This window comes from Melospiza georgiana, chromosome Z (assembly GCF_028018845.1).
Source record: "Melospiza georgiana isolate bMelGeo1 chromosome Z, bMelGeo1.pri, whole genome shotgun sequence".
NCBI lineage: Eukaryota > Metazoa > Chordata > Aves > Passeriformes > Passerellidae > Melospiza > Melospiza georgiana.
Genome location: NC_080465.1, coordinates 40173526 through 40199997, shown reverse-complemented (window position 1 = coordinate 40199997; position 26472 = coordinate 40173526). Strand labels below are relative to the sequence as shown.

The 26472-nt window shown below is 40.5% G+C and overlaps 1 protein-coding gene across 1 annotated transcript in view; it reads right to left on the bottom strand.

Annotated features, from left to right (window-relative positions):
* PGM5 (phosphoglucomutase 5) overlaps window positions 1-23561 on the bottom strand; it is a 68566-nt gene extending 45005 nt beyond the window's left edge. The window contains exons 1-6 of the mRNA XM_058043798.1: window positions 23301-23561; window positions 16745-16907; window positions 14000-14146; window positions 9850-9975; window positions 7626-7816; window positions 6573-6727 (exon numbers count right to left, since the gene is read on the bottom strand). Of these exons, the coding sequence (XP_057899781.1) occupies window positions 6573-6727; window positions 7626-7816; window positions 9850-9975; window positions 14000-14146; window positions 16745-16907; window positions 23301-23561 (1043 nt within the window). The remainder of the gene's footprint in view (window positions 1-6572; window positions 6728-7625; window positions 7817-9849; window positions 9976-13999; window positions 14147-16744; window positions 16908-23300) is intronic.
* Window positions 23562-26472: the final 2911 nt, after the last annotated feature.

Genomic DNA, 26472 nt, shown 5'->3' with positions numbered 1-26472 from the left:
AATTGATGTTGGAAAGATTTTCCACCTCTTTCATTTCCCCCACAAAAGGAAACCGGAGACAATATTTCTTCTCCTTCAAAATCAATACAATAATTCAATTGATTATTACTTAAAATAAGATCTGATCTAACAGGACTCTCAATCTTCTTCAAACAATTTTAAGTTACCTGGCTCTGCCAGTCTCACAGTGACCTTCAAAACACACAGGATGTAAACAACAATTTACTGTCCCCTTAATTTCTAAACAACCTAAGAAGATTATACTTTAATACACCCTAGAAGTAGAATTTTAAACACACTGTTTTGAAATTCTGAGCCAGAGAAATTTTCTTTTAAATCAGCAGGAAGCATTCTCCATGAAGGTCAACCATTGACATTAAAATCCTTTGATGGGAGAGGCTGCTCTTGGGTTGACACCAGCTGTGCTTTCCAGCCTGGGCAAAACAAAACATGTTCAGACATGCTGATATACCAAAGAGCCTTTCTAAGTTGAAGCATATAATAAGACTGCATAAAACCTGAAAGAAAAGGGGTCTTTAACTTTTAAGTAGTCACAAAATCTTCTGTAACTGACTGGATGCAAAATTCCTCAGATTGTTTTAATTAAAACACTTTTGGACTTTTTACCAGGAGATTTGTAGGAATTCCTGCTGTTTATTCATATCTGTGTACTTTCTGAGATATTAGACACGTGGCACTAGGAATCTGTGACTTTGTGTTACCCGCCATCAATCTATTGCACACTACAAGTCTTGCTCCAGGCATTTTGCAAAACATTTCTTTTTCTCAGGTAGTTTTTCAAATACAGCACATTAAGTTTAGACAAAAGTCTGTTTGTTTGTGAAAACTACAAATACACATACTTCTAAATAGAAGTCAATCAAGGTTACAAAACATATTTATTTCTCACCAAGCACCAAATCTTTATCTCTCTAAGTCTGGCTGACAAACTGACTTCACTCTCAGCCAAAGATTAAGCTGGAAACAGAGCACTGCATAGTTTTCAACTCATATTTTCTCTTACATGAAGAAAGCTTTCAAATCACCTTTATGTATTCAGTCCTGCAAGCTTCACATTGCACAACCAATGAACCTGCTCATTTTAAGCTAAGCAGCTATAGCAGTCCAGTCCCTGCATAGGCCAGAATCCAGCTACCTTTGTGTAAAAGTAAGAGCTGTGTGTTGTGTCAGGCTGCTCTGCAGCCTGCCATTCCCAACAGGGAACAGCTGCCCTCAGGCCCAGAACTGGCCATGGAATCCCTCTCAGACCCTAAAGCTAAGTTGTGTGCCAAGTAAAAGCCATGGGATTGCCATATCAGTATTCTACTGATATTTCACAGGACGGCACACCAACATGTTTTCTGTCCTTTTCTTCATGAGCAGCCACTGAAAAACACAAGATTCATTCTCTCCTGCAAATGTCAAGAATATGCAATAGATCATACGCTCATTTTTACATTTCACTGAAAAAGCGTTTGAGTATGCAACTGCCATTGGCCTGTAAAGTGTTGAGAATAAACATTTACTGCATACACATTTAAAATGTAGCCTGTCATGACTACAGCATGTTTGGACCACTGTGAGCTAGGATAATCAAACACTGGATAGTCAAGCATATGGTGGGTTTGCAACAGTCAAATATGCAACACTATAGTAAAGCATAACAAATCCACCATCAAAAAAACCATAAAGACCAAGACAACTCCCTAAGGATATCTTTGAAAATGTTTGCAATGATAAATCACCACCACTGCTTAAAAAACATTCAATGACAAAAGGATAGCAGCTAGATTACAAGCACATTGTAGAAATCAAACCAAGAGACACAGCTAAAGAAAGAACATCAGTGCCTTGTAATGATAGCTGGTTTTTCCTCCACAAATCTTCTCAAACATGTCATATCTGTGTAAAAAAAACATTTAGCTGTAGAACATATTTGAAAGCTGTTACAGAAGAAACCCTATTGTTTTACTATATATACAAGTATACAAAGGATTTATATGGACATTTTTAATATCACAGTGTTACTCTAGAAGTTACAAATCCTAAGCACCTTTCCAATCACAGTGGTCCCCAACTTTATATTACACTTCAAACATGTTAAATTACATTCATGAATGTTTTATGCAGTTGTCCTTCTGCAGCATTCCAGAACACAAATTGTCCTTCTGCTTTATCTAATTTAAAAACTGCTTAAATGTGACATGCACTAAGTTTGACAGAGGTGTCTTAAAAAATTCACAGCGAGCCTATTTCAGAAAAGAGGGAGTGAGACTGAATTATCATGCTGAAGAAAGATAAAAGGAGGAAAGTTATGGCTGGCATAACTTGAACAAAGCACAGTCACAAAGTGAAGGCAGTATGAACCATGCAGAAAGACATATTTATGACTTGGAGAAGCCTTTATGTTGAAAAAATCCTTCAAACTCAATAGTAAAGGGTGTCCATGCAGTGAAAAAGAAATAGAAAGTACCTATACTGCTTCTGGCACACAATTTTTCAGATTACTGACAACATAGAAGAAATGCACAAGAAAAGACAGACAAAAAACATGCAGGATTTGCATGTTAAGAATTCAAGCAAATAATGACGAAGGCACAAGTGGGATGTGGTGTGTTGTGGCCTGAGGTACATATTTGAAGAAAAAGAGGAGATGCTGAATGGGAAGGAAGAGGGATAAGAGGAACAGGGGAAAACATGGAAATGTGAAAGGTAAGAGAGAGCACAAAGATAGATGAAAATAAAGGCAGTGTTTAGAGAAAGAAGAAATCAAAGATGTAAGAACAAGAAGGAGGGAGAGAGGGTTGGACTTCATGATTTTATTGGTCTTTTCCAACCTAAATGTTTCTATGACATAAGCAAAGCTTCTTGGTCTGCTTCAGACAAAATGGACCACACTCTAAACCGCAACGTTACTTGCTATCAGGGGCAACCTCCTTAAGGCAGATTGGTTAGAGCTCATAGCATCTCTGCCCTCGATGTCAACAGGAGGTAAACAACCCAAAACACTTATTGTCACCACAGCCCCCCTCAGAAGCTGTCTCTAGATTATCGGACGACAAAGACAATCAGCAGACAGAACACTGATGTGTGGAAGTTGCATTAAGAGACAGGCTCCCAGATGTAAAGTGGCAGGGTACAGCACAGTAAGGTGCTTAGCTTTGCCCAGGCCAAGTGTAGTGAAAACACTTACATGCTGTTGAAAGAACCTTGCCGTAGAAACAACCTATCAGATGCTATTCTAAGAATACCGTATTCTCTCAGAAACCTTTTTCTCTAGTACCATCTTGACTGCTTTTTATACACACACCCAACTTCATATTTCCTGCAGAAACAATTTTTATTCACCCTTGTGATTCTCATTTTGTACACTGTTAGCTAACATCTCAGTATTTAATTTCCTTTCCTGTTATGCAGGCATCAGATAAATCAGAATACAAGGATACGAAACAAGAATAGTTTTTTGAACAGGGAATACAGGTTCCCAAAACAAAAAGAATACCAGCCTGTGAGTACATATTGCCAGAGAATTGAAGTCTGGAGACGTACTGCCACAATCTTGTTGATGTTGGAGCATATTAAAGCAGATGTTTCCTGTAAAGTGTTATCCTCTCCCTACAGTCCATACCAGTATATTCCAGCAGTCACTTCAAGCAAATACAAGCAACACTGGTTAAGTATTTTGAGTGAATTCTCTTGTAATTCACTGCTCCATTTGTTAATGCCATATTTCTAAGCAACATTTAGAGTCTTTTCGATTATTGCTTCCTTCTTTTTAAGTTTAATAATGCCCTTTGAAAAAGTCTTAAGCAACACATCATGCACACAAGTGGAAAAGGAACAGACTTTCTAAATCCCTAAGTTATTGTGCATAATTTGTTTTTCTTTAATAGAGCTAAGGAAAAGTTCCAGTTCCAGGCTAAACTGTGGCCACACAATATGGACACACCATACAAAGAGGCAGTTTTCATTTGCTGTCTAGCATAGACTTCAGGAAAGATCTCTGTGACCTCAGAAGATAAAAGCCAAGTAGGCAGGAATTGATCCAGTTCTCCCAGAGGAAAGTCACGCTTATTACCAAGCAGGCCAAAGCTCAGTGACCTCCAAGGAAGTTCCAGGCGTGTGTGATACTTCTTAGACTGTTCTAATCCACGCAGGCAGCCCATACCCACCCACCCAGGGACAGATAAGGACCTACTGAGAGCTTAGGGGACAGGATTAAAGGGAGAGCAGTGACTGGAGACATTACAGCCTGAGGGTCTGCCACAGGCCACCTGACCAGGCAGACCAAATGGATAAAGGCCTCTACAGACAGACAGGAGCAGCCTCACCTTCACAGGCCCTGGTGCTCATGAGGGCTTTCAATCACCCTGGTATCTGTTGAACGGACAACACAGCAGGGCATTGGCAATCCAGGAGTTCCTAGAGTGCATGGATGAATTTTTTTTTTTTTTTCCTCCAAGTGACAGGGGAGCTCACAAGGAGACATCCTAATGATCTCACCACAACAAGGAGCTGGTGTGGAATGGGAAGTGCACTGACCATGAAATGGTGGAATGCAAGATCCTCAGGGCACAGAGGAGAGCACACAGCAAGCCCACTGGCCTGGACTTCAGAAGAGCAGGCTTTGGTCTCTTCAAGGATCTGCTCAATAGAGTGCCATGGGACAAAGCCCAGGAGGAAAGAAGGGCCTAAGAAAGCTGGGAAACATTCAAGGATCACCTCCTACAGGCCGGACAGAGATGCATCCCAATGAAGAGGAAGTAATGTGAAAACACCAGGAAGCCTGTGTGAGTGAACAAGTTGTTCCTGGACAAACTTAAACACAAGAAGAAAGCCTAGAGAGGGTAGAAGCAGGGGCAGGTAGTCTGTGAGGAATACAGATTAATTGTCCAAGTAGCTGGAGATAATGCTAGGAAAACTAAAGCCCTGATAGAATTAAATCCGGCCAGGGATGTTAAAAGCAACAAGAATAGTTTCTATAGGTACACTGGTGATTAAAGGAAGACTAGGAAAATGTGGACTCTTTCCAGAAAGAAACAGGAGACCTGTTTACTGAGGACATGGAGAAGGCTGAGGAAGTCAGTGGCAGCTTTGCCTCAGTCCTTATCAGCTGCAGTGCTCCAGCCACACTGCCTGAGCTGCACAACCAGCGGAAGGCATCCCTGCCCATGGCAGGGGCTTTGGAACCACATGATCTCTGTGAAAACTGCACGGTCTACACTGAGCTACATGACAACATGGAACTCCTAAGTCTTCAAGAAAACAAGGAGAACCACAAAACAAAATAAAAAAATAAATAAATTAAGTGTCCTGGACACAGACTAAAAACTTCATAACAATAAATATTTGTAAGAATGGAAGGGAAAATACTTAAGTCCTTCCATCATTATCAGTTGCTCAGTTTTATTTAATAATCAGGCTTAGCTCCACGAAACTAAATAAGGCAGTAATCACCATGAAACAATCTTTGTGCCAGAAGGTCAAGTAAACATTGCAAAGAATATAATTCAAACGGTCACAGAGCATTGATGGGGACTTGAGTTCATGCTTTCTGACATATTTATCAAACTTTATGGAAAGCAGATAGAAAAACATGTTTAAATGTCACTGTTTCTTCAGCTCTTACAGAAATGCAGATATGGTGTTTACATACAAAATGAATTCTACTTATATCGTATTTCAATATAACGATAAGGAGATTTTTTGACTGCTGAACAGAATAAACGAAACACACCAAACACTGACCTAACAGTATTTCCTTAAACTAGACTATCTACCCACAAGTAAGGAATATATCCCCAAAGACTCTGTCAATCATTAGAGGAAGCTGCAAGCTCTGAATTTAGTAACACCTCAAAGCTACCTGAATAGGCAAACAGTAGATACAGCAATCAACCTTTCCATACAACCTACCTTTCGCTTTAAAATTAATATTTCCTGATTAGACACATTTAAGGGAAGCAGCAGATCACTCTTGTCATAGTAAAGCTATGTAGCCAGATTAATTGAGACACAATTGATTTAGCCAAAGCTTTTCCAAACAGAATATATTAATGCAATAAAAAAAACCATCTTGTCTTGATATTTACAGTAAACTCAGGCCTGGATGAAACTTTTTCAAAATTCAGCTGCTAGCACAAGATGCTTATATTTCCTCAGTCTAAGGAGGGTTTTGATTTTTTGTATTGAATTATTATTTCATCTTTTTTAAAATTCCACAACTTTCATAAAAAGGTCTGCCAGATTAGGCTGTAAACCATTATTTACTAATAAAGAAAAATAAAATTTAATGGGAGAATACAGTGAAATATTGGTACATGAGATTTACCAATTTACTTCCTCTCCAAACTGAATTAAATTCTTTTAATGCAAGTAAAAACAGGAAAAATTAGTCTAGGTTTTGACAACCAAAATCTTGTCAAAACCAGTTTAAAAAATAAAGCACATAAAGATGGGGAAAATTTGAAGCTCTTATCAAAAGACTTCACAATTTTGGAATTTCTATGTAATAAAAAGTAACTAATAACTAATGTAATGACAAGGTGATACAAATAAATATTTCATCTTACTTGTCCAGAGCTGTGCTGGTAGGCATGCTCCTGCCAAATCCTCGGACACCCGTCTGACAAAAGTAGGGAATGCAAGACAGATGGGCAGCAATTATAGCCAGCGAATCTGATGCATTAACAAAGAAACCATTTTGGCCAAGGATCATGTAGCGGTCCTAGAGAAGAAAACAAATTTAAAATAGCATCCTAAATTCCATGTATTGAGGACACTTAATTTTTTTTCCTAGATCCACTGGAGGTAGAGAGAAAAAGGGCAGCCTTTGGGTAATTCACATACCTCTCTGGGCAGAAAAATTTACTGGAATCATCCTGGCATGTTTATAATCTCACTACCACATCATCACTCCCTCCTGCCTTGCAAATCAAAGCTCCAGATCAACTTCCAGCTTCTGCCTCCTACATGTCACTTCAGCAGCTCTGTTTCTGCCAAGAGAATGCTTCTGTAGGAGAATCTTTTTGCCAATGGCACACACTATTATGGGAGTAGGAGAGTGTTTTGTGTTTACTGAGAATAGAAAACAGCTTCTGTTCTTCAGGACCTTTTAATCTTTCTCCCACCTTGTCAGGGCAGAAAGTTCTTTTGTAATACAATGCTTTTTATTATGGTGACAATGCAACATTAAAAAATTAGAATAAGCAGAGGTTATGACTCAGTGCTTTGTTTAGCTAAAAAGCCCTTAATTCATTATGCTAACCAAAAAGGACCTAATGTTATTCCTGTTTACTGTGACAAGTTTATATAATCTATTTGCTGCATGCTCCTAACCAAGGAAAAAACTGTTACACCAGCACAAGACAAAACCAGCCTGATACTTAAATAATTCTCATCCTGCCTTCAAATTCTGCTTGATTTTCAGTCATCTGCAGAGAAAAACTATAACATATGTGTCTGATTTATGGGTTGCAAATGTTACCATCTGTACCTGAAAGTAATACCACTTTCAGCTTCAATGGGTTACTGAAAACCAGATAAATTATACTTACACATCCCATATCTGACCCCAGACAAAATAACAACTACGGTGGAACCTCAGGACAGATCTAAATACTTACTCCATCAGCATCAAAAGCTGCTCCAAATCCATACTCGCCACCTTTCATAGCCTCCAGCAAGGCAGTTGCATATGTTAAATTTGGATCAGGAGGCTGTCCACCAAAATCCTCCAGTGGAATACAGTTGATGGCAGAATTTGCAGGAGCTCCCAATTCATCACACAAGATTCTTCTCACATAGGGTCCCATAACTGTGAAAACAGAAATCTGCCATGCAGTCACAAAAGCATATGCTTGACATTCAGATTTTTCACAGCACTGTGGTCATTGCATACAAAATATAATTTCAGCAATTCTATGCATCTGTCCTTGCAACAACCCCCATACTATTATTTCACAGAGGAATATGTGATTGTCCTTAAAGTAAATAACTAATCAGTATGAAAATAGTCTATTTACATGAAAATCAAAATGGTGAAAGACACAGAGGTTTTTTTACAGATTATTAAGTAAAGAAATTATCATACACATAAAGGAGTTTTTCTCACTAAAATAAATAATAAAAACCCACTATTCTATGTGTTTAAATAACACATAATAGCAAGGAAAGTTAACACTAGGTGAATACCTATGGGAAATACACTTACCTTAAGATTCGAATTCATATGAAAATTGCAATAGTTTTGTCCACTAAAGAATTTTACTACATTTTAGTTGCTACCATGCAGAGAATAAACAAAAATTGTCTCGAAGCTAACTCCAAAATACTTCTTTGTTTTGTTAAAGATATGACCAACTAAAACCTCATGCTGTTACATACCATAATTATTACCTGCATTTGGTGACTGAAAGGTCACTACCTGAGCACTCTGCATCCCTGATGCAGGTGTGAACAGGTCACTCAGAGGTAAAAATTGCAAGGGTGACTGCTCTCTCTTTCTCCTACCATACTCCTAAATCTTGCTAATTGGAGCAGCAGAGACCTGAGGTAAAACTGTGTGAGTGAAACCTCTTTTCATGAAAATGTAGATTAATTCCATAAACTATACCATGATTCAGATTGTTATCTAAAGTGGACTCCTATCAAATTACTCTTTTTTCTGCCAATGTTAAACTACCAGCATGTACAGCTATAAAAATACATTCCACTTATATACACTTAATCTACACGTTCTTTAAATTGTTGATACCCATCTCTCCACCAAAATGCAAGGTCATAAAGCCAATTCTCTGCCACCTTGCAAATAAAATAAACAAGCTAAGTCCTTTAAAATGTTTGTGATGCATCAGTTTTTCTAACCCTAAACAGATTATGCATCTTTTTGACAACATGTAAAACTTCTGAACATGAGAGCTCCAAGGTATTTTAGTAACATCTCTCCAGTATAGTACACGACAAGGGGCAGTGCCTTCCTCACTGCTCCCTCTGCACTGCTAAAGGACAGCATCTGCCTTTTTGACAGTCTGGCAAAACTGGGTGTTCAGAGCTATCACGCTGTACTAGATAAAAAGCTTTACAGAAGTTTTCTAAGTCTGTCCAGCTCCTTTTATGGGTCTGTTTTTGTAATCCCATTAAAGAATGAAACCTGGTTTGCTTGACATAATCTGTTTTCCATAAGATAATGCTGAACAGTCTTACTCACGCTCCTATCCTTCAACTCATTATCTGCAGCAATCCTTATTTATATATTCATAATGTAGCCTAAAATAGATCTTATCCTGGTTTGTGTTTCCCCAAGCGATACAGCTTATAATTTTTTAATATCAGTACATCATTGATCCCTTTGCTGTCTTCTATGACACTTTCAACTTGTCCACAGTACTCTGAAATTTGCTCACTTTTAACATTAGTGAGACAGAGGTCTGAGCTAACTCTTTAATTTATTTATTCAGACTTTACTAGTTTTATACCATTTATAATTTCCTCTTAGTAGAGACTGCCTTGTAACCTCCTCAGTCACTGGACACTACAGTACACTTCATCACCCTGTCACGGCAAGATTACCTCACCCTGAAAACTTTTATTGGACACATATGTCCTTACTTATTTATCAAGTAAGATAAATCTCTTTGCTTGGTAAGAAATATAACCCGTAACTAAGACTGCCTTTGTTGTTAGTACAAGGTTCAAATCCTCCCTTATTACCCTTAGCTTCTACTACATAAAAGTCCAACATTTATATGCTGTATGTTATTGGGAAACCACTGCAGTGTACAACTTTTATTGGGAAGTTATTTCAGTGTACCTACTGAAATTCTGTCCCAATAGTACTTAAGTCCATACCTCCATTCATGGCATCAATCCTTATTTTAATCTGATTGGGTCCAGTCAGCAAATTTCTGATGGCATTGAAGTCAAAAATACTTCGAAGGAGATTGAGGTAGATTTCCACGGAATCCACAATTTCCACTAGAAAAATCACACCAAAAAAGTGACTACAGTTCACCCAAGTGAAGTTATTTACTCCAGATCTCTTCCACCCAACAGAACTAAAATCAGGCCACACAGTCCCACATCACACAGCTTTGCTTTGAAAAGAGGAAGAGTCTAAGGCTCCCTCTGCCTTCAGTGTGGCTATTATCAAGCTTTAAGCCTTGAAAAGATCAGCAGTTTTGCCAGCCAAAAGACTCTAGAGATAATGTAAGTTGACAGCTCCTATTTCACTGAAGACATTCACGAGTGTACCTTACATCAAAGTAAACTCTTAATAGATCATTCATTAAGCCACTGAAAAACATTGCAAGCTAAATAGGTTTATTTTCAGAGGAAAAGGATGTTCACGGCAAGTTGACACCACTCAACTTCTACCTGACAGAAGTATCTATCTGCATGATTCCTTCAAGAGAGACATGCAATCTATTTTCTAAATTCTGGTACCAGGAATACCTGTGTTCAGTTTGTTGTAGGTGGATAACAAACTATACTTTTGCATTGTAGATCTCATTGATTTAGGAAAGCAAAGGCTCATCGGTGTTTTTTGCTAAGTTCTTGATAACTTGAAATTTAAATTCTTAAAAGGAGAGCACTACAGTTTTTCTAGTTCTTTTGGATGTAAAACATTAAACAAAAATGAATTAATGAAAATAAGTCTGTCATAACGAAAGTAGCAACCAAACAACTGTCAAAAGCCATGCTTCTCAGTCATCTTGGAGTTAATTACTTTTCCTGATTAAATTTAAAAGCATATGTAATACAAATCTCTTTTCATCTGGTTAAATTAGTGTCTTGAAATATCTTACTTATAAGTTAAATTATTACTTAGAATCTCATCCAATTTTGCACAGAAACACTGACCTCACACTAATGCTCTTCTTTAGAGTAACATGAAAATGAGAGACATTTTTTGAGCATGAGAAAAACACTTATAACAGATTGTGACAATAAGCTTGAAGAAACAAAAAAAGGTTCTCAAGGCTGAAAAATTATCTGTGAAACCTACTTGAAAAAGAGTCAATTCTGTGCTATATGCTGAAAGTTTTAAACACTTACCAGGACTATATTATTGGTCTTCTATGCCCTGTTCCTTACAGCATTTTAGTAAGCCCTAAGATTTACACAATTGAACAAATGTGGCAACTCTGGTGAAGCTGCTCACACATATGAATATAAAGCACATGAAGGATTAAAGTCTAGAAATTATTTTAACTCCAGCCAAACCCAACCTCTGTTGTTCCAGCACCTCTTGATTCACAGAGGGTTGGATTCTTGTAGCCTTGATTCACAGAAGTTAGTTCATACAATCGACAAAAAAGCAGAAGTTTCAAATACATAAGAGAGTATCTTGAATTAATTTTTCAATTATTTTCTTTCTTTCTGCACCTTCAATCTGCACTGAAATCTGTGTAAACTGTATTTTTTCATGCACCTATAAGCCAATTGCATTGCTTCAGTAGAGTTCCCTGATAGCTCTACTATCTCAGGTTGATGTATTCTTAGAAGATGTGACTGGAAAATGATTTTTTTTTCTTAGAAAAACATACAGAAAACCTGCAAATATTTGTATGTACTTTTATACATATTTGGGGGAGAGGAGTGTCTCTTTTTGTTTGCCTAAAAAAGCCAAACATGTTCTTTACAATAAAATAAAATACCCCAGTGAAATCCAAATTTAAAGACTTTTTTTAAATGAAAAATTTTATTTCTCAAAATGTAAATTGTCTCAAAATTTGAAGTTTGGGTGAAAAATAAAATGGCTTTAATTTTAGGGCATCAGGAATGCAGAAAGTTCTTGAGGCTGCATAGAGTTTTACAGTATTTGAAATATATGAAATATACACTAATTTTGAAATATTTATCAGGACCCCTACATTTGTTTTTGACTCCTTCAAGAAAACAGCTTTGTTAAATAATTTTAAATCAATCGTAAGCATAAAAGTATTCACTATGCCTAAAATTAAAGACGTGCTTAAGCAATCCCTTTACATTTGGAGTCGCTGGATGTAGAAATCCCATAACTTTTCAGAAAGTGTGAACAAAAATGAATAAACTGAGAGTCTCACTTACTCTTTTATCAATTAGTCTTCAATAAGGAAACCATTCCTAGACCAAAAAGGTTTGTGTTTTGTGTTTAACTACTAGCAAGCATACATTTAGCAAAGATATTTGGCTGAAAGAGGAGGCTGAATGCACTTAAAAGTCTGTAACTCAGAGTCCTGAAATGCAAAACAAACATAATGCTTACCTATAAATGCACACAGCATTGGAGACAAGCAAAAGGAGCTGGAAACCATGGTGCATTTAGAAAACTACAACCTAACTGCAATCCCAGAAACATGGGACATGAGGTTCATGACTGGAGCACTGCAGCTGAGGGCTGCAAGCCTTTCAGAAGAGACAGACAGGAGGGGTGGTGGGAGGTATTGTGCTCAATGTTAAAGAAGGGTCAGATTGTCAAGAGCTGCCTCTGATAAACAGCCATAAACAGACTGAGACCCTGTGGGTGAAAATCAAGGAGCAGATCAACATAGGGCTCTGTGGTTGGCCACCTGACATGGGGAGTCTCTTGATGAGACCTTTTGCTTTATTAAAAAAAACCCAAACTCTACCCCCATTGGCAACCTCAAACTTCACTGCAATCTCTCCTCCAGGTTTCCTGGGACTGTGGCTAGCTGTTAGAATACTTCCAGCAGCTGCTTTGATCTTTCAGATGATATATGATAGACCAGCGTCATCTATCTAGCCTTCTTAAAGGTTTTTGACACTGTACCACATGGCATCACATCCAATATCTCTGAATTGCAGAGACATCTGATGACATCTGATCTGATGGATGGACTATTCAATGGAAAAGCAGTTTGCTGGGTGGACACAGCCAGATTGTTGTGGTCAATGACTCTATGTCCAGGTGGAGACCAGTGAGGAGTGAGGTCCCTCAAGGCTCTTGGTCTTGGGACCAGTCAGTACCCTTCAATAACTTCACCAATGACATCAGCAGTGACACTGAGTGATCCTTCAGCAGGTTTGCAGATGACAAAGCTGAGTGGTGCAGCTGACATAACAGAAGAAGGAAAGGAACAAGCTTGAGAAGTGGATTTGTGAGAATCTCCTGAGGTTGCACAAGTCCAAGCAGGAAGCGCTGCACCTGGGTCAGGGCAGTTCCAGACACAGGCACAGACTGGGAGAAGAACTCACCAAGAGCAGCCCTGCAGAGAAGGACTTGAGGGCTCTTGGGAATGAAAAGCTGGGCATGACCCACAGCCCAGAGAGCCACACGTGTCCTGGGCTGCGTCCAGAGCAGGGTGGGCAGCAGGGCAGGGAGGGGATTCTGCCCCTCTACCCTGCCCTGCTGAGACCCCACCTGCAGGGCTGCATCAGCTCTGGGGTTCTCAGTACCAGAAAGACATGGACCTGTTGGAGCAAGCCCAAGGGAGTGCCACAAAGATGATCAGAGGGATGGAGAACCACTCCTAAGAGGACAGGCTGAGAGATCTGGGATTGTTCAGCATGGAGAGGTTCTGAAGAGACTTACTGCTGCCTTCCAGTACCGAAAAGGCAGCTGAGAATTTTGAAACAGGCAAACCATGTTATGACAAGGGGGAAGGGTTTTAAAGTGAAGGAGAAGGGATTTAGATTAGACTTTAGGAAAAAATTCTTTACTGTGAGGGTTTTGATGTACTTGAAGAGGTTGCCCAAAGAAGCTGATGGACGCCCCATACCTGGACGTGTTCAAGGCAAGGTTGGATGGGACTCTGAGCAACCTGGTCTAATGAAAGGTCTCCCAGCCCATGACAGCACAGTTGGAACAAGATGATTCTGAAGATACTTTCCACCACAAACCATTTTATGATTCTTTACAGTCTCTTATTTTGGTAACTTTTAGTAAGGTATCTCAAAGAACTGAAGTTCTGCTTATATAATTACCCATTATAATTCTGCAGTAATACTAATATTTAGACTCAATGGATTTAGCATGAGTAAAAGCACACATGGATACCTCGGAAAGGTTTGAATTTGTTCTCCAGATCAAATTCTTGTCTTCCTAGGCGTGATAAATCCACTCTGAGATCAGGACAAATTGCATATTCCTCCAAGGTTTTGCTGATTTGATAGATTTTTTCTGAAACTATATCTGGAGCAGGTCCTATAACAGAAAATAATGTGATGGGTCATTTCTTTTAAATTAAGATTTCCTATTTTAAAAATGAGTGCTATAGCAAACATTTTTCTGAATATATTTGAGTTACTATGGAATAAAAAAAAACAAAGTACTGCAGTAAATAAAGTCTGTTCTTTCCCTACAACACAGGTTTAAAACATTTTTCAAAAAAATAAAACATGGAAATACACTGCATTACTCACAACATTTTGATTGACATAGAGTAAGTTATCCAGGGGCAAGAAAGATGAGGTAACCACAGTCCTATTTGTTTGGGCTTATTGGTCAAGGACTGCCTTTTTTCACTCTGCAAGGAATCTCAACATAGCTATCAAAGGAAAGCCTGCTCTTCAGCAGCACGTTCTGGTGTTTCATAGACCTTCTGCAAATGCACACCTGTGAAGATCAGATAGCTTGGTGTTCTGCATTATTTCATTAGAAAAAAATACTGTTTTTAGAAATCTTACCCATTTAAGAGTGGTGCTGTGTTACAGTTTTCCTCCATTACCTGAATGAAACTTATCTTTGTTGGAATTCAAAATGCCTTAATTGCTTAACAATTAGCAATTACGACCTGGATTGGTTATGTCATTCAGAAAGAAGAAAACACATCTTTTGATGTTACTTTGACTGCTACAGCCTGAAAGATGGCTTTATTTTCAAAGATTTACTGTCAAATAAATTAAAGCTGCCAGCTTGATGTGAAAATTACTAGATGAACTATGCCATATGCAGTGAAAAGGTTGAGTCCGAGCTGCAACTGAGTATGAATTGCAGTAAGTCCCTTTCCGGCTTATCTGACCCTGCACAGCTTATATTAAAGCTACACTTCTGCTCTAAAAATTATACGTTTTATTCCCTCTGTTGTGTTCTCTCTCCTCATCCAAAATGTCTTTGAAGGCTTTTTCAGTACGAACTTTCCATTTGTCTTGCAATGCTGCTATATGCAGTGCATTGCCATGTAAAGTATTGTCTTCCATCTCAGATGCAGTGCACCAGATGGCCCAAATCACTACAATAAAAACCAGCCACAAAACTCTTCATTTAGCTTCCAAAATGACTTCTTACTTCATTCCATTCTCCATTCATGTAGCTTCCAAAATTGAATATTACTTATCTAATCCAAACACATCCAAAGGGTGAGGATGTCATTAGCTACAGATCTTCCTTGATAGATGGATGTATTGTCTACTGATATTTCCAGCTAAGGAGATCCCACAGGTCACTCTACATTGTCTTCTACACCTACAGAGACAAGCCATTTCTGCTTGACGTGGATCTGCAAAATAGACTGAGCAAGAATATAGAGTAACAATAACCTTCCCTAGGAGCTTGTTGCTGTGCTTAAACACTGTCTTCAAGTTCAAACACCTTGCCTAATACTTAACCCACATTTTCTCAGCTGGAACTTAAACCAACTACTTTTCATTATGGCCCAGCTGATTAACATAAATAATTAAACCTTGTGACGTGTGTTTGAGGACTGTTTCATACATAAAGCTTACTAGTCTTTTTGAATTCTCTTTAAGGCAAAGCACACTAGACTCCAACTGTTACCTATTTATCAAGCAGATTTTAGATGCATGTGGTGTTTTAAAGTTCATAGAGTGCTAATTCATCTAATGGTTCAGCTCTGGTATATGTGTGCTGTGACCCTGGCTTTCCTACTGGCTGACCTGACATAGTCCCTGTAATCCCTCTGGGATTCAAGCCTATTCTGTTTATAAAATCACACTCATTTAACCCTGCATATTTTTCAATTACACAAGAGAGAAGGGAGAAAGCCCCCCATCTCAAGTTCTCCCACCTTCAAAATAGGGAAAGAAACATTATTTAAACACTTTCAGTTCATTTTTTTTCAGATGGAAAGCACTCTACATGTGTGAGATATACAAGGTGTCAGCAACCTCACATAATGTTATATAAGTGTACACAAATCTGTAATGTAAACCATACAGAACCTATAACATATACAGGTAAATTAGAACTCGTAACAACATAATGTGTTAGCTGTCAATTTCGGAAAACAAGACTTTAGCTATACACAAAAATTCCCTTATTCATTGTTGGAATGGCAGTGGTAAAATGGTACAACTCCCTGCCTGGATAAGTTACCTCCTGGGTAAACATAAGAAGTTTCTCGTGTGCTTTCTTCCACACAAGACAATGAGTCACACTGCTTACAGTACTTCTGAAATTACACGCTTTAAAGTAAATGCCAACACGAGCAACACAGAAATACGAAGAAAACAGAACGCCCTCATAGGCATCTTTATAAAAGGATCAGAATTGTTACAGTTAATCTGGATGCCTACATAAATGACTGCAAAAACCAGACAGCAAGTTATTTATAGAAATCTTACAGCTACTCCAAAGGCTTCAATGAACACTTAATGCTTATTTTTCAGACCCATGTACACAAATACACTTATATTATTTAAAGAAAAGAGATGCCTACATCCTTCACAGTTTTAAGAGAGTAAATAAAAACCACATAATTACAGACAGCTAGTCATCCTCACAAGCCATTTCCAGGATACCAAGATGCAATGTTGTAGTGTCTTTTTTTTAAAAAAACCATACCTCCATTGGAAACTTCAAACTTGACTCCAAATTCTCCTCCAGGTCCCCCAGGACTGTGGCTAGCTGTTAGGATAATTCCACCAGCGGCTTTGATCTTTCGGATGATACATGAAACAGCAGGTGTGGATAAGATCCCATTCTGTCCAATAACCAATCTGCCAATCTACATGGGAAAAACAAGCCAAAGTAGTCTGAGCAGTACTACATTTTTGAAAATTAGTATATAAACACACACACAATAGGAATATATATACAGGATAGAAATGGTAAAGTCTTGGTACAGAACATACTCTTTTGCAGAGAAATATCCATGAGTTGGTTGCATGCTAACCTGGAGCACTGACAAAAAATACTGTAACCTGGCACATTTAACCCCAGTGGCCTGGATGTGACAGTACAGCAAGCAAACAGCAGCGACAAGGATTTGCAAAGCTCCCAAGCACAACACTAGGCTATCATCCTGCTACCAAAACTTGCCAGGCAACCCCACAAGTCAGCAAATCCTCTCAGATATTAGTACAGTTCAGGGCTGACCCCGTGGATGCATTTGCAGGGCTGGGACTTCAACAGAAAGAGAACAGAAAGCAAATTGCCTTTCCCAGAGCAGCCTTTCCATGTAATCACAAGTACCGCTCCACATTAGGACCTACAGAATCTTGTAGTTACACTTCCATTGCATGACAGCCTTGGATGTCCTGCCCCACAGAAAGCATTGCTCCTCCTTCAGCTATCAATGGCTCTTTGGCTATTCCAAATGAATAGTTTCCCAGGGCACAGCTGAGCAGGGGAAGTTCCCACCATTCTTAAAATAAAAAAAAAACCCTTTCAGGCAGTGTTATTAAACACTGACTCAATGTGCTTGGTATTATATGCAGTTCCACTGCAAGGTTCCAATTTCAAAACCATGCCTTCATCCCCTACGCAGATACTACAGTTTCAGTTTAACATAAATAACCTAGGAGCCAACAAGAAATGTATTTACAAAGAAATACAAGAGAGTTCCAAATGCTGGGGAACGCAAAAGGAAGATGCAAAAAAACAAGGGTAGAAGGAGAGGTTAAGTGTTACAGATGAGAATTGAGGCAGCTGCACAAGGAGCTTGAAAGGATATTGTTGAAGTCTGGACTTTCTTAATAACATCAATATTTTAAAAAATCAAATAAACCTCTATCATCACCACCACCACTACTGAGCAGTAGTTTGGGAAGGGGCAGGGCTGTTAGGGTCGGCAGAGGGAAAGGCAGAACACCAAACCCCTTCCACTCCCCATCTGAAAGCAGACTGAACTTCAGAGTTCATTCTCTAATTTGAAGGAGATTTGACAGCTCCACAGTCTGTTCAGCAAAGCAACAGCACAGGAGGCGTCACTACCTGCCTCCTGTCCATATGGAGCTGTTCCTTCGTATACACATGACCTTCTTCTGGGCATTCACAAGAGGACCTTAATGGTTAAAAGTGTGGGTTCAAATAATTTCAGAAGAGCAAAGGATTAGGAGATTATTATTAATGATGGTTTTGTACAGTATTTTGATTTCAAAAATAAAGACTACAAAGAACTTATCAACTTGTACCATAAATTACTTTTTTGATAATTCTCACCAATCACAAACTATGTCTAACCGTTTCTCTTTCAGTAAGAACCACAGGATCTGCTTTTGAATTTTAAAAAACATGCAGAAAATGCACTCTTCTGAGATTTCTACCTCAAGCTCTGATGAAAGAATAATTGTTTGTCTACCTTGCTTCTCTTTTCAGAGTTTTTGCAGATAATTCTGAAGCCTATGAAATGTTGCTAGAAAACAGGACAGCTAATACGTTAAGAAACAAACAAAATATTACCGTGGAAAGAAAAATATTATTTTAAAAACCTTGAAATTGTTTGTTTTGAATATTGTTCCTCCCTTTTTTTAAACTATGAAGCATGTAGAAAGCTAGAGCAATGACTCAATCTTCCAAATACAGCTGTCAGAAAGGGTTGCCAGCTCTTAAAACAGTATTGTGTATGAGTAAACAAAAGGAATATGACAGCAATAACGTTTTACAAAACGCTTGAAAACCACAATCTGAATCTATCTGGAGGCACTCAAGTATAAACATATTTACACTTGCATGCAGGCTTGTCACAAACATGGTTTTGGTATTTCTAAATCTAAAGTAGTGAGTTTTAAGTTTTTGTCCTCATGCACATAACTGTATTTTTCAAACTTACTAGAATCCTTAAATTATTCAGAATGCACAAATTACCTATGACTATCTCTGCTATATTTAATTTCTTCCCATTCAGCAGATGTTGCATAAACCAGTTTTCCCATTTTTCTGGATGCCAAATATTAATACAAATATGAGTAATTTGATTGGCCTTAAGCACTTGTAATGAGGCTACTATTTCTATACTACTTTGAAATATTATTTATTATGCTAATTTCTGTACTATAGAAATATTGAAATATTTAGCATTCTAAATTAAGGATCCTACGAATCAAATTACATAAATGATACAATAGTATTTTATCTGCAGGGACTACAATAAAGTTTCACGTTTTATTAAGGCCATCAGTGCTTCTACAAAACTCCCTCAGGACAGTGCAGACCTTAGAGGTATAAATGTGCTATCCATCTTCCTTTGCTGTTTTAATTTTGGTGGCAGGAATGCACAAAGTCATCTTCTCACAAACTCTTCATTTTGAATCAAATGCTAAACTAGCATTAAATTATTTATTTAATTAATTTAATTAATACCTGTTTTTACAGACTTCTCACAATCTGAACTAAAACGGTTACCAAACTGTACCCACATACTGGGTCACAATTAAAGTTCCAGTAATATCCTTCTGAAAATCTTGGACAATTTCATAGCATGGAAAGATTATCTCTGGAATTCAAAAACTTGCATGGCTACAAGATCACAGGCATGTAATATCTCTTCTATTACTGCATCCCTATGCCACATTCTATTTTGTTCCTGTACTTTAGTAACAACAGCAGAAACAAAGATTCTCAGCAAATAGTTACAGCTGAAAGAATAAAGTACCCTAACAAGTACTTTACATGAACATTTTTATGCAATATTACCACTTGCAGCTGTGCCTTTTCAGACAATTCGGCTGATTACTATGGAGTCACTTAATGTTTTTTTAAATTATTTTTCCCAGTAATCTCTCACATGCCTCAGCCAATTTTACTTCAAAGAACATGAAGCAAGTACATTATATCCTTTGGGCTGTGCCTTCCTGTATTTTACTAGTATCTTTAGGATATTATAGTAAAATTCAGGAATATGAACCCCACACTCAGTGTAGAAGCAAATAAATATCACACAGACCCAGGGAGGGAGGGAAGATTTGCATGAAAGGCCACGGAAAATAAAACTAACATGGTATTACATAGGAGACAACCAGAAAACTCAACTCTGCCATCTCACACTTCTGCAGCATTACTAGCAATACCCTGCAGTCTCTCTAGCACGTTGTCATGACTTTCCACATTCAGAGTAACGACACTGCCTTCTGATCCACCACTGAGAGTCACAAATAACAGCTTCCTGTTTAAACGTATCCTAAACCTTCCATTAAAAATTAGACACCCCATCCAGTTGGTCTAATGGAATATTTCCATCATACATAGAGGAATTGTATTGCACTGCTACTGGCACGACACAGGTGAAAAGGGAAATAGACCCTCAAATACTCTCCTACCACCTCTACTTTGTCAAACTGATTGTTGCAGCCCAGAATGGTACAGGCCCTCTGTCTGCCCTTCCTCACAGTCCCCCACAGTTCCCATGATGTGCATCCCTTACCCAGCAGTGTTTGCTACCATCCCAGCTGTGTGCCCACTGAGGGTAACCCTGGCTGGTCACCCTCAGCTCCCATCAGCAGTTGGTGGCACATGGCAGCTGCAGAGCACGGGCCAGCCTGTAGCTGTGCAGGCTGCAGCAGTGGTGCATGCACCTGCAGCCCGGAGCTGGAGGGCATGAGCCAGCAGCACCAAGGAGGAGTAGAAGGCAGGCCAAGCACTGGCAGCTGACTGAGCAGGGGACCTCATCTCATTCCTTGTACTGGAGCCCATGCCAATCGTGCTAGGCTGTTAGCACACGGGGAATGTGGGATGAGTCACCAAGTTAGAACAAGAGGAACCTAGCAACTCTAAAGGGCAATCCATTTACAGATGATAATAGAAAATCGCCTTTATTTTTGTACTCAGCCAGCACAACTAGCCATGGCTCTCAGTATGTGTCTTCCAGCAAGGAGATTAAAGTTCAGTTTATCAGCACTGCTGGCACTCAGGGCAGCTGAACATTTTCAGTGCACCTTTCAAGCCTTCCCCACGTTTCATCTGATCCAGCCTACATCAATTCACTTCTTTTCCTGTGATACCAGCTACATGCTTTCTCATTACATTAACCTCATCCAAAGGGACAGATCTTTGCTCACATGAATCTCTTCCTCTGCCCCTATTTATATAGCACAGCACTAAACAATGCTATCAAGGACATTTAGATATTTTCCCAGCAGGTGTATCTTAACAGCCAAAAAATAAAACATACAACTAGTACTAATGAAGTAAATGTGAAACTTATGCATTTACATTGTACTTGAGAGAAACAGAGGTGAAGATGACCAGGGTGAAGATGTTAAAGAGGGAACAGAGCATTAGAACATGGAAATGGGAAGCCTTTTCAATAGCTCCCTACCAACTAGGCTGCTGAATTTCCGAGGACTGTGTCAGTAGCAAGAGAATCATACATGAATTCAGGTATTTGTGAGAACTGTGAGCAGAAGTGTTAGGGGTTTGGCTTCAGAAAGCACTAGGGAGAAAGTGTGTTTCTAAGAAACTTGCAGTAACTAAGAAAGGGGAAAGAGCATTACTACAGCAAGGTGTCAGAATCATCTCAAACTGGAAATTTCCTGAGGTCAGAAAGATATTCCAGCACGATGAGGAATGTGACAGAAGCAGTAGGAAGGAGGCAGGCTGACAGGAAAAATTAGTCAGCATAACTTGGACGAGAAGCCCCTGCTCCTCTAAATCCCAAATTTCTTCAGCACCTCAGTTCTTGTGGCCACTCAGCACTGAAACCCATTCCTGTAGTTCCTACCAGCATGTGAGGCCCTCAGCCTCTGCAGGGCAGCTCTTGCTTCAGCTGTTGCTGCACCTTACCCCACCTGGCCAACAGGTGCAATTCCATCCATGACACTGTCTCCACTGGGCCACAAGGGCAATGGGGCTAGGGAGCAGCACTCCTCCATGTGCTTCCCACCTTCCTTGCAACTCCCCACACACCAGTCCCCTCCTCTGCCCTGCACTCACTCCCTGCACGCTCCCTCCCCTGACACTGAAGATGGAACCGCTGTGCTGGTCTCACCACTGTCCCCACTTACAACAGTGTCCCCACAGAGCCCTCCCACACCCCGGGCCACATAAACCCTGGCCTCTCACAAGTCCCTATATAACAGTGATTTTGCACTAGGTAGACAGTATGTAACATAGTCTCTGAAATCTTTAGGCATCACTGAACATCTGCTTGATATTATCACCATGTTGAGAACATACTTTTGAAGTAAATTTAAAATACTCATTATTCATACAAGGCTGGTTGGTCTTGTATGTGACAGCAAATCAGCAGGGAAAATTCAAGCACATATGGAGATTAATTTCAAAATTGAAAGAACTTTTGAAAGGAATGCCTTTTGAATAAAAAAATTCCTATTAAAAAAAAAACCCACAGAATTATATCACTCCTTCTGCCAAACCTAGAGGATCAGTCTAGGCATCATAACAAGAGATAGCAGCTTCAACTCTGCTTTGAAGTAGGAACTTCAAGCCTGGATTATGCAGTGTTTCCAGCTTTCTGTCCATACACATCCACACATGAATGTGTATATACAGAAACATCTCTTCTCCACATGCGCAGAAGAGATAAGTTCTATCTTCTTCTAGCAAAAGACAAAAGTTCTCTTCATGGGTTCTTTCCTACACTCAAAACTGCACCAAAAAATTTGTATCCCGTCTGACCAGAGGTTTCTGCCACTGGTGTCCTCCTGCATTTTATAATTTGTCAGCAAGTGACCAAGAGGAGAGAACCGTTCTTTTCCTAAGGCTGCAGGTAAAATGCTGAATTCCTCTTCCTTCAACAGTACCATTTTCCTCTAAAACATCCTGAGCAGCAGGTGCTTGTTCGATACCTTTGTTTCCCGCGCACTTAGCTTTAACTCTGCTACATTTTCTCCTGCACAGTGCCCCTATGTTTCAGCTCCCATGCCTTCCTCCTTCTAAGAGAAGGGGCGAAACAGCAGGGCACGGCCGGCAGTCTCCAGCGGTTGCCCCCCCGCCGATGGAGCCAGCGCCTGTCCCAGGCCGCACGGGGCAGGTGCGGGGCCGGCCGCGGCCCCGGCGGCGCGCAGCGCTGGCACACAGCCCCGGGCGGCTCCTCCGCCTGTATCCGTGCCCCGGGCGCTCTCCGGGAGATGGCACCGGCGGGCAGGGCGCGGGCGCCGCTGACAGGGACGGGGAGCAGGGGCACCCGCGGGGCGGCGGGAAGGGCGAGGGCACAGCTTACCCCGTTGGCCGCGGCCATCTGAACCACGATCTCGATGGCGGTCTTGCTGAAGTACCTGCCGTCGCTGCCCACCACCATGGTGCAGCCCTGCCGGTCGCGGAGGTCCACGGAGGAGAGGAGGCTCTGCACGAAGTTGGGCAGGTAGTTGCGCTGGCCCTCGAAGAGCGCCGTGGGCCGCCGCAGGCCCCCTCCGCCCGTGGGGCGCTGGTCCTCGTAGGGCGCCGTCTGCACGGTGAGCACGGGGATGGGGCTCCGCTCCATGGCGGCTGCGCTGGCCAGCGGCGGCCCCGGCGCACGCTGCGAGCCGGCCGTGCGGAGCCCAGAGGCGCTCCCGGGCGGCCCCGGCGCGGCGGGGGAGCCGGGGCGGGCTCGGGGGCCGCGCCGCCCCTTCCCCGCCCGCCCCGCCGGGGGCCCCGCCGGCGCCGCGCCGCCCGGCAAGGCGCCCGGGGCTCGCTGCCATCTGCGTGCGGCGGCCCCGGCCAAAAATAACCCTGGAAAGCGAAGCCGAGAGCCGCGGGCTCCTGCCAGCGATGTAACTGGAGGCAGCGAGGAGCGGGCGAGCCAGCGCTGCACACTTGCTCGGGGGGATCACGGTCTGTCAGCGCCGGGGCCCCGCCGGCACCGGGCACCCTGGGCACGAAGGCAGCGCCTCCCTGGCCACACGGAGCGCAGCATCCCGGCAGGGTGAGGCCGTGGAACTGCCCCAGGCAAGGAACAGCGCAGCAGGCAATTAGAGAACGAACAAAGAGAATCGAGTTTTTTCTTTCTCTATTGCTCAAAAGCAAGGTTTTTGTATAGTAAGTAAACTGAAGGAGGGGCTTGCTTACTAACTGTGCTAGTTTTTCTCTCCAGGCTCACTGTAAAGCCAACCATGAAGGTGCCTTTCCCTATGCTAAACCAAGGCATTTCATACAGATGTATGGTAAAGCTTAGTTCATTGGCATGGGTTCATTCTGCTTAAATGAAATGCAGAGGTGGTGGCACTAGCAACTGCAAAGATGCCTGACATTTCCCAGTATAAAGGCTGTGTTTATAGATGCCTGTGACTGTCAAACATCAGCTGAAATTTTCCATCCAAATGCTCTTTTCACACTGGGCCCACACAGCATTGTTTTTTGCCAGGACAACTCTCTTGGTAGGAGAGCTGGGAAAAATAGTCATGTAACCTCGATGCTATTCTTGTGCTTAGGAAATCCCTGCAGACCTGCATCTGAGTAGGCGAATATAGTTTTTTAAGGCATTTTTCTCATTTCTGTGAAGGAGTTTGCTCAAACACCACTCAGAAGCCAGGTGGACTGTTATGGTTCAACAAAGACACGTGTTTGCTGCAATGACAGGAGATGGCCAGGCAAACAAGGATTAAAATGTTTTTGTCTTCTACAGAGGCTGGGAGTTCATTCAGCAGTTCATTAAGAGTCAGTGAGAGTCACCTGCTGAGCAGTAACCAGAGGAACTCAGTCATGGTTTTGAGCCCTATTTCTGCTGGCTTTTTGGTGGTTCATAGCAGATAGAGTGTGACTGGTTTAAGACATAATTTTCTACACGTACATTTCTTTGGCAGGGACAGCTGCCATCACATTAAAACATGCTACATGCTACGGCAGGCAATGCCCAACCGTTTAGTTTAAACAAAGTAAGCCATTTAAGCAGATAGAGGAATTCTAGCTCTGTTGGCAGAATACCTTTATAGTGGGCCATATACTGCAGCAGAGGGCCAGAGAACACACAGGAGGACAGTAATCTCATTTCTTTCATTAGACCTCCTAGCCTGTAGTCATGATTGTGGCTTCCTACTGATTCAGAATGCATCTTAAGCAGCAAAAGGGAAAAATCTGCCCTGAGGAAACGCCAGTTCTCATATACCTAGTATAAACAAAGCACAATTTTAATGATGCAGCTGTATATTAAATAATTTTGGGCGCTGCCAGCAATGAAATCATGACATTGCACTAGTATGCCTTAGTGAAAGCTGAAATAAAATCAGATAACTGGTATCTACCAGAGCAAGGGCTCTACAAGGAAACAGCTGCAAAGGTGGAAAGCATTAGAACAGATGAGATCCCAATAAAGGAAAACGCATGACCAAAGTAAGAAGAAATGCGATAGTCTTTGAAATAAAGAATTGACTGCATTTTTCATACGGATATAGGGAATGTGTTGAGCATTTAGAAAAAAATATATTAATTTGAATCAATTTTAAACTTCTGCAAACACTGACATTCTCAGAATATATATTTTAAGATGGGCAATCAATGACAATTTCCCAGAATTGCTTGTCTCCACCTATGTAATTTATGTACAGTAATGAAAAAGTGTACTTTAGAGTCTTTTCAAGCATTGCCTTGACAAAGGCATTACCAGAAATGTGATGGGTTGTACTGAGCACTGTAAAATTTTTAGTTCAAACTCAAGCTCTGCTTTAGGTAAGTCCATCCAAAAGTTTATGTAACCTCTCTTTCATTATGATTCTTGTAATACTTTGTAAAACTATGTTGTAAAGTCATGCTATTTCAGGGAGACCTCAGGTTTTGTTTTAAAAAATAAAATGCCAGCCTTCACAGGAGGAGTGCAAAGGATGAGGAAATTAATGCAGAGAGCCTGAATGTTTTAGTACAAAAGCTGAAGAAAAGGAACAATTTTTTGCCTTTTTTTAGTTCAGTTCTTCAGTTTTCCTGCACCCAGATTAGCATTATGTGGTTACATTTATCCATGGGTAAATGCTTCGATTTCTGTTTTATAGCAATACAGTCCTGTTCTCAGCAGATGTCATTGAGAAGTGGAGATCTCTGTAAATGGCCAATGCTGCAGAGCATTAACTGATCACTGCTGTGTATCTTCAAAGAATGAATAATTATCAATTTGGGGTGATATTAAAAATCTGGAATGTCTCCTTGGGAAACAACAGCTAAATTTATTCTTAGTATTACCAAACTGTGTTGCGAGTGAGTTTTTAAAAGGTTGTTAAAATAAAAACCAGCTTAATGGAGTGACAGGAGTGAAAGTTAAATTTGTTCGGTTTCCAACTAAAACAATTAGCTTTCTGAATGCCAATTTTAGAAACTTGGTTTGACATATGCAATCCAGTACAGGAACATTTTCACCCTGTAGTTGGTTTCTTACTCGATTCTTAAAGCTTTTAAACTCCTGAGCCTTAAAATGTTCACCACAATTC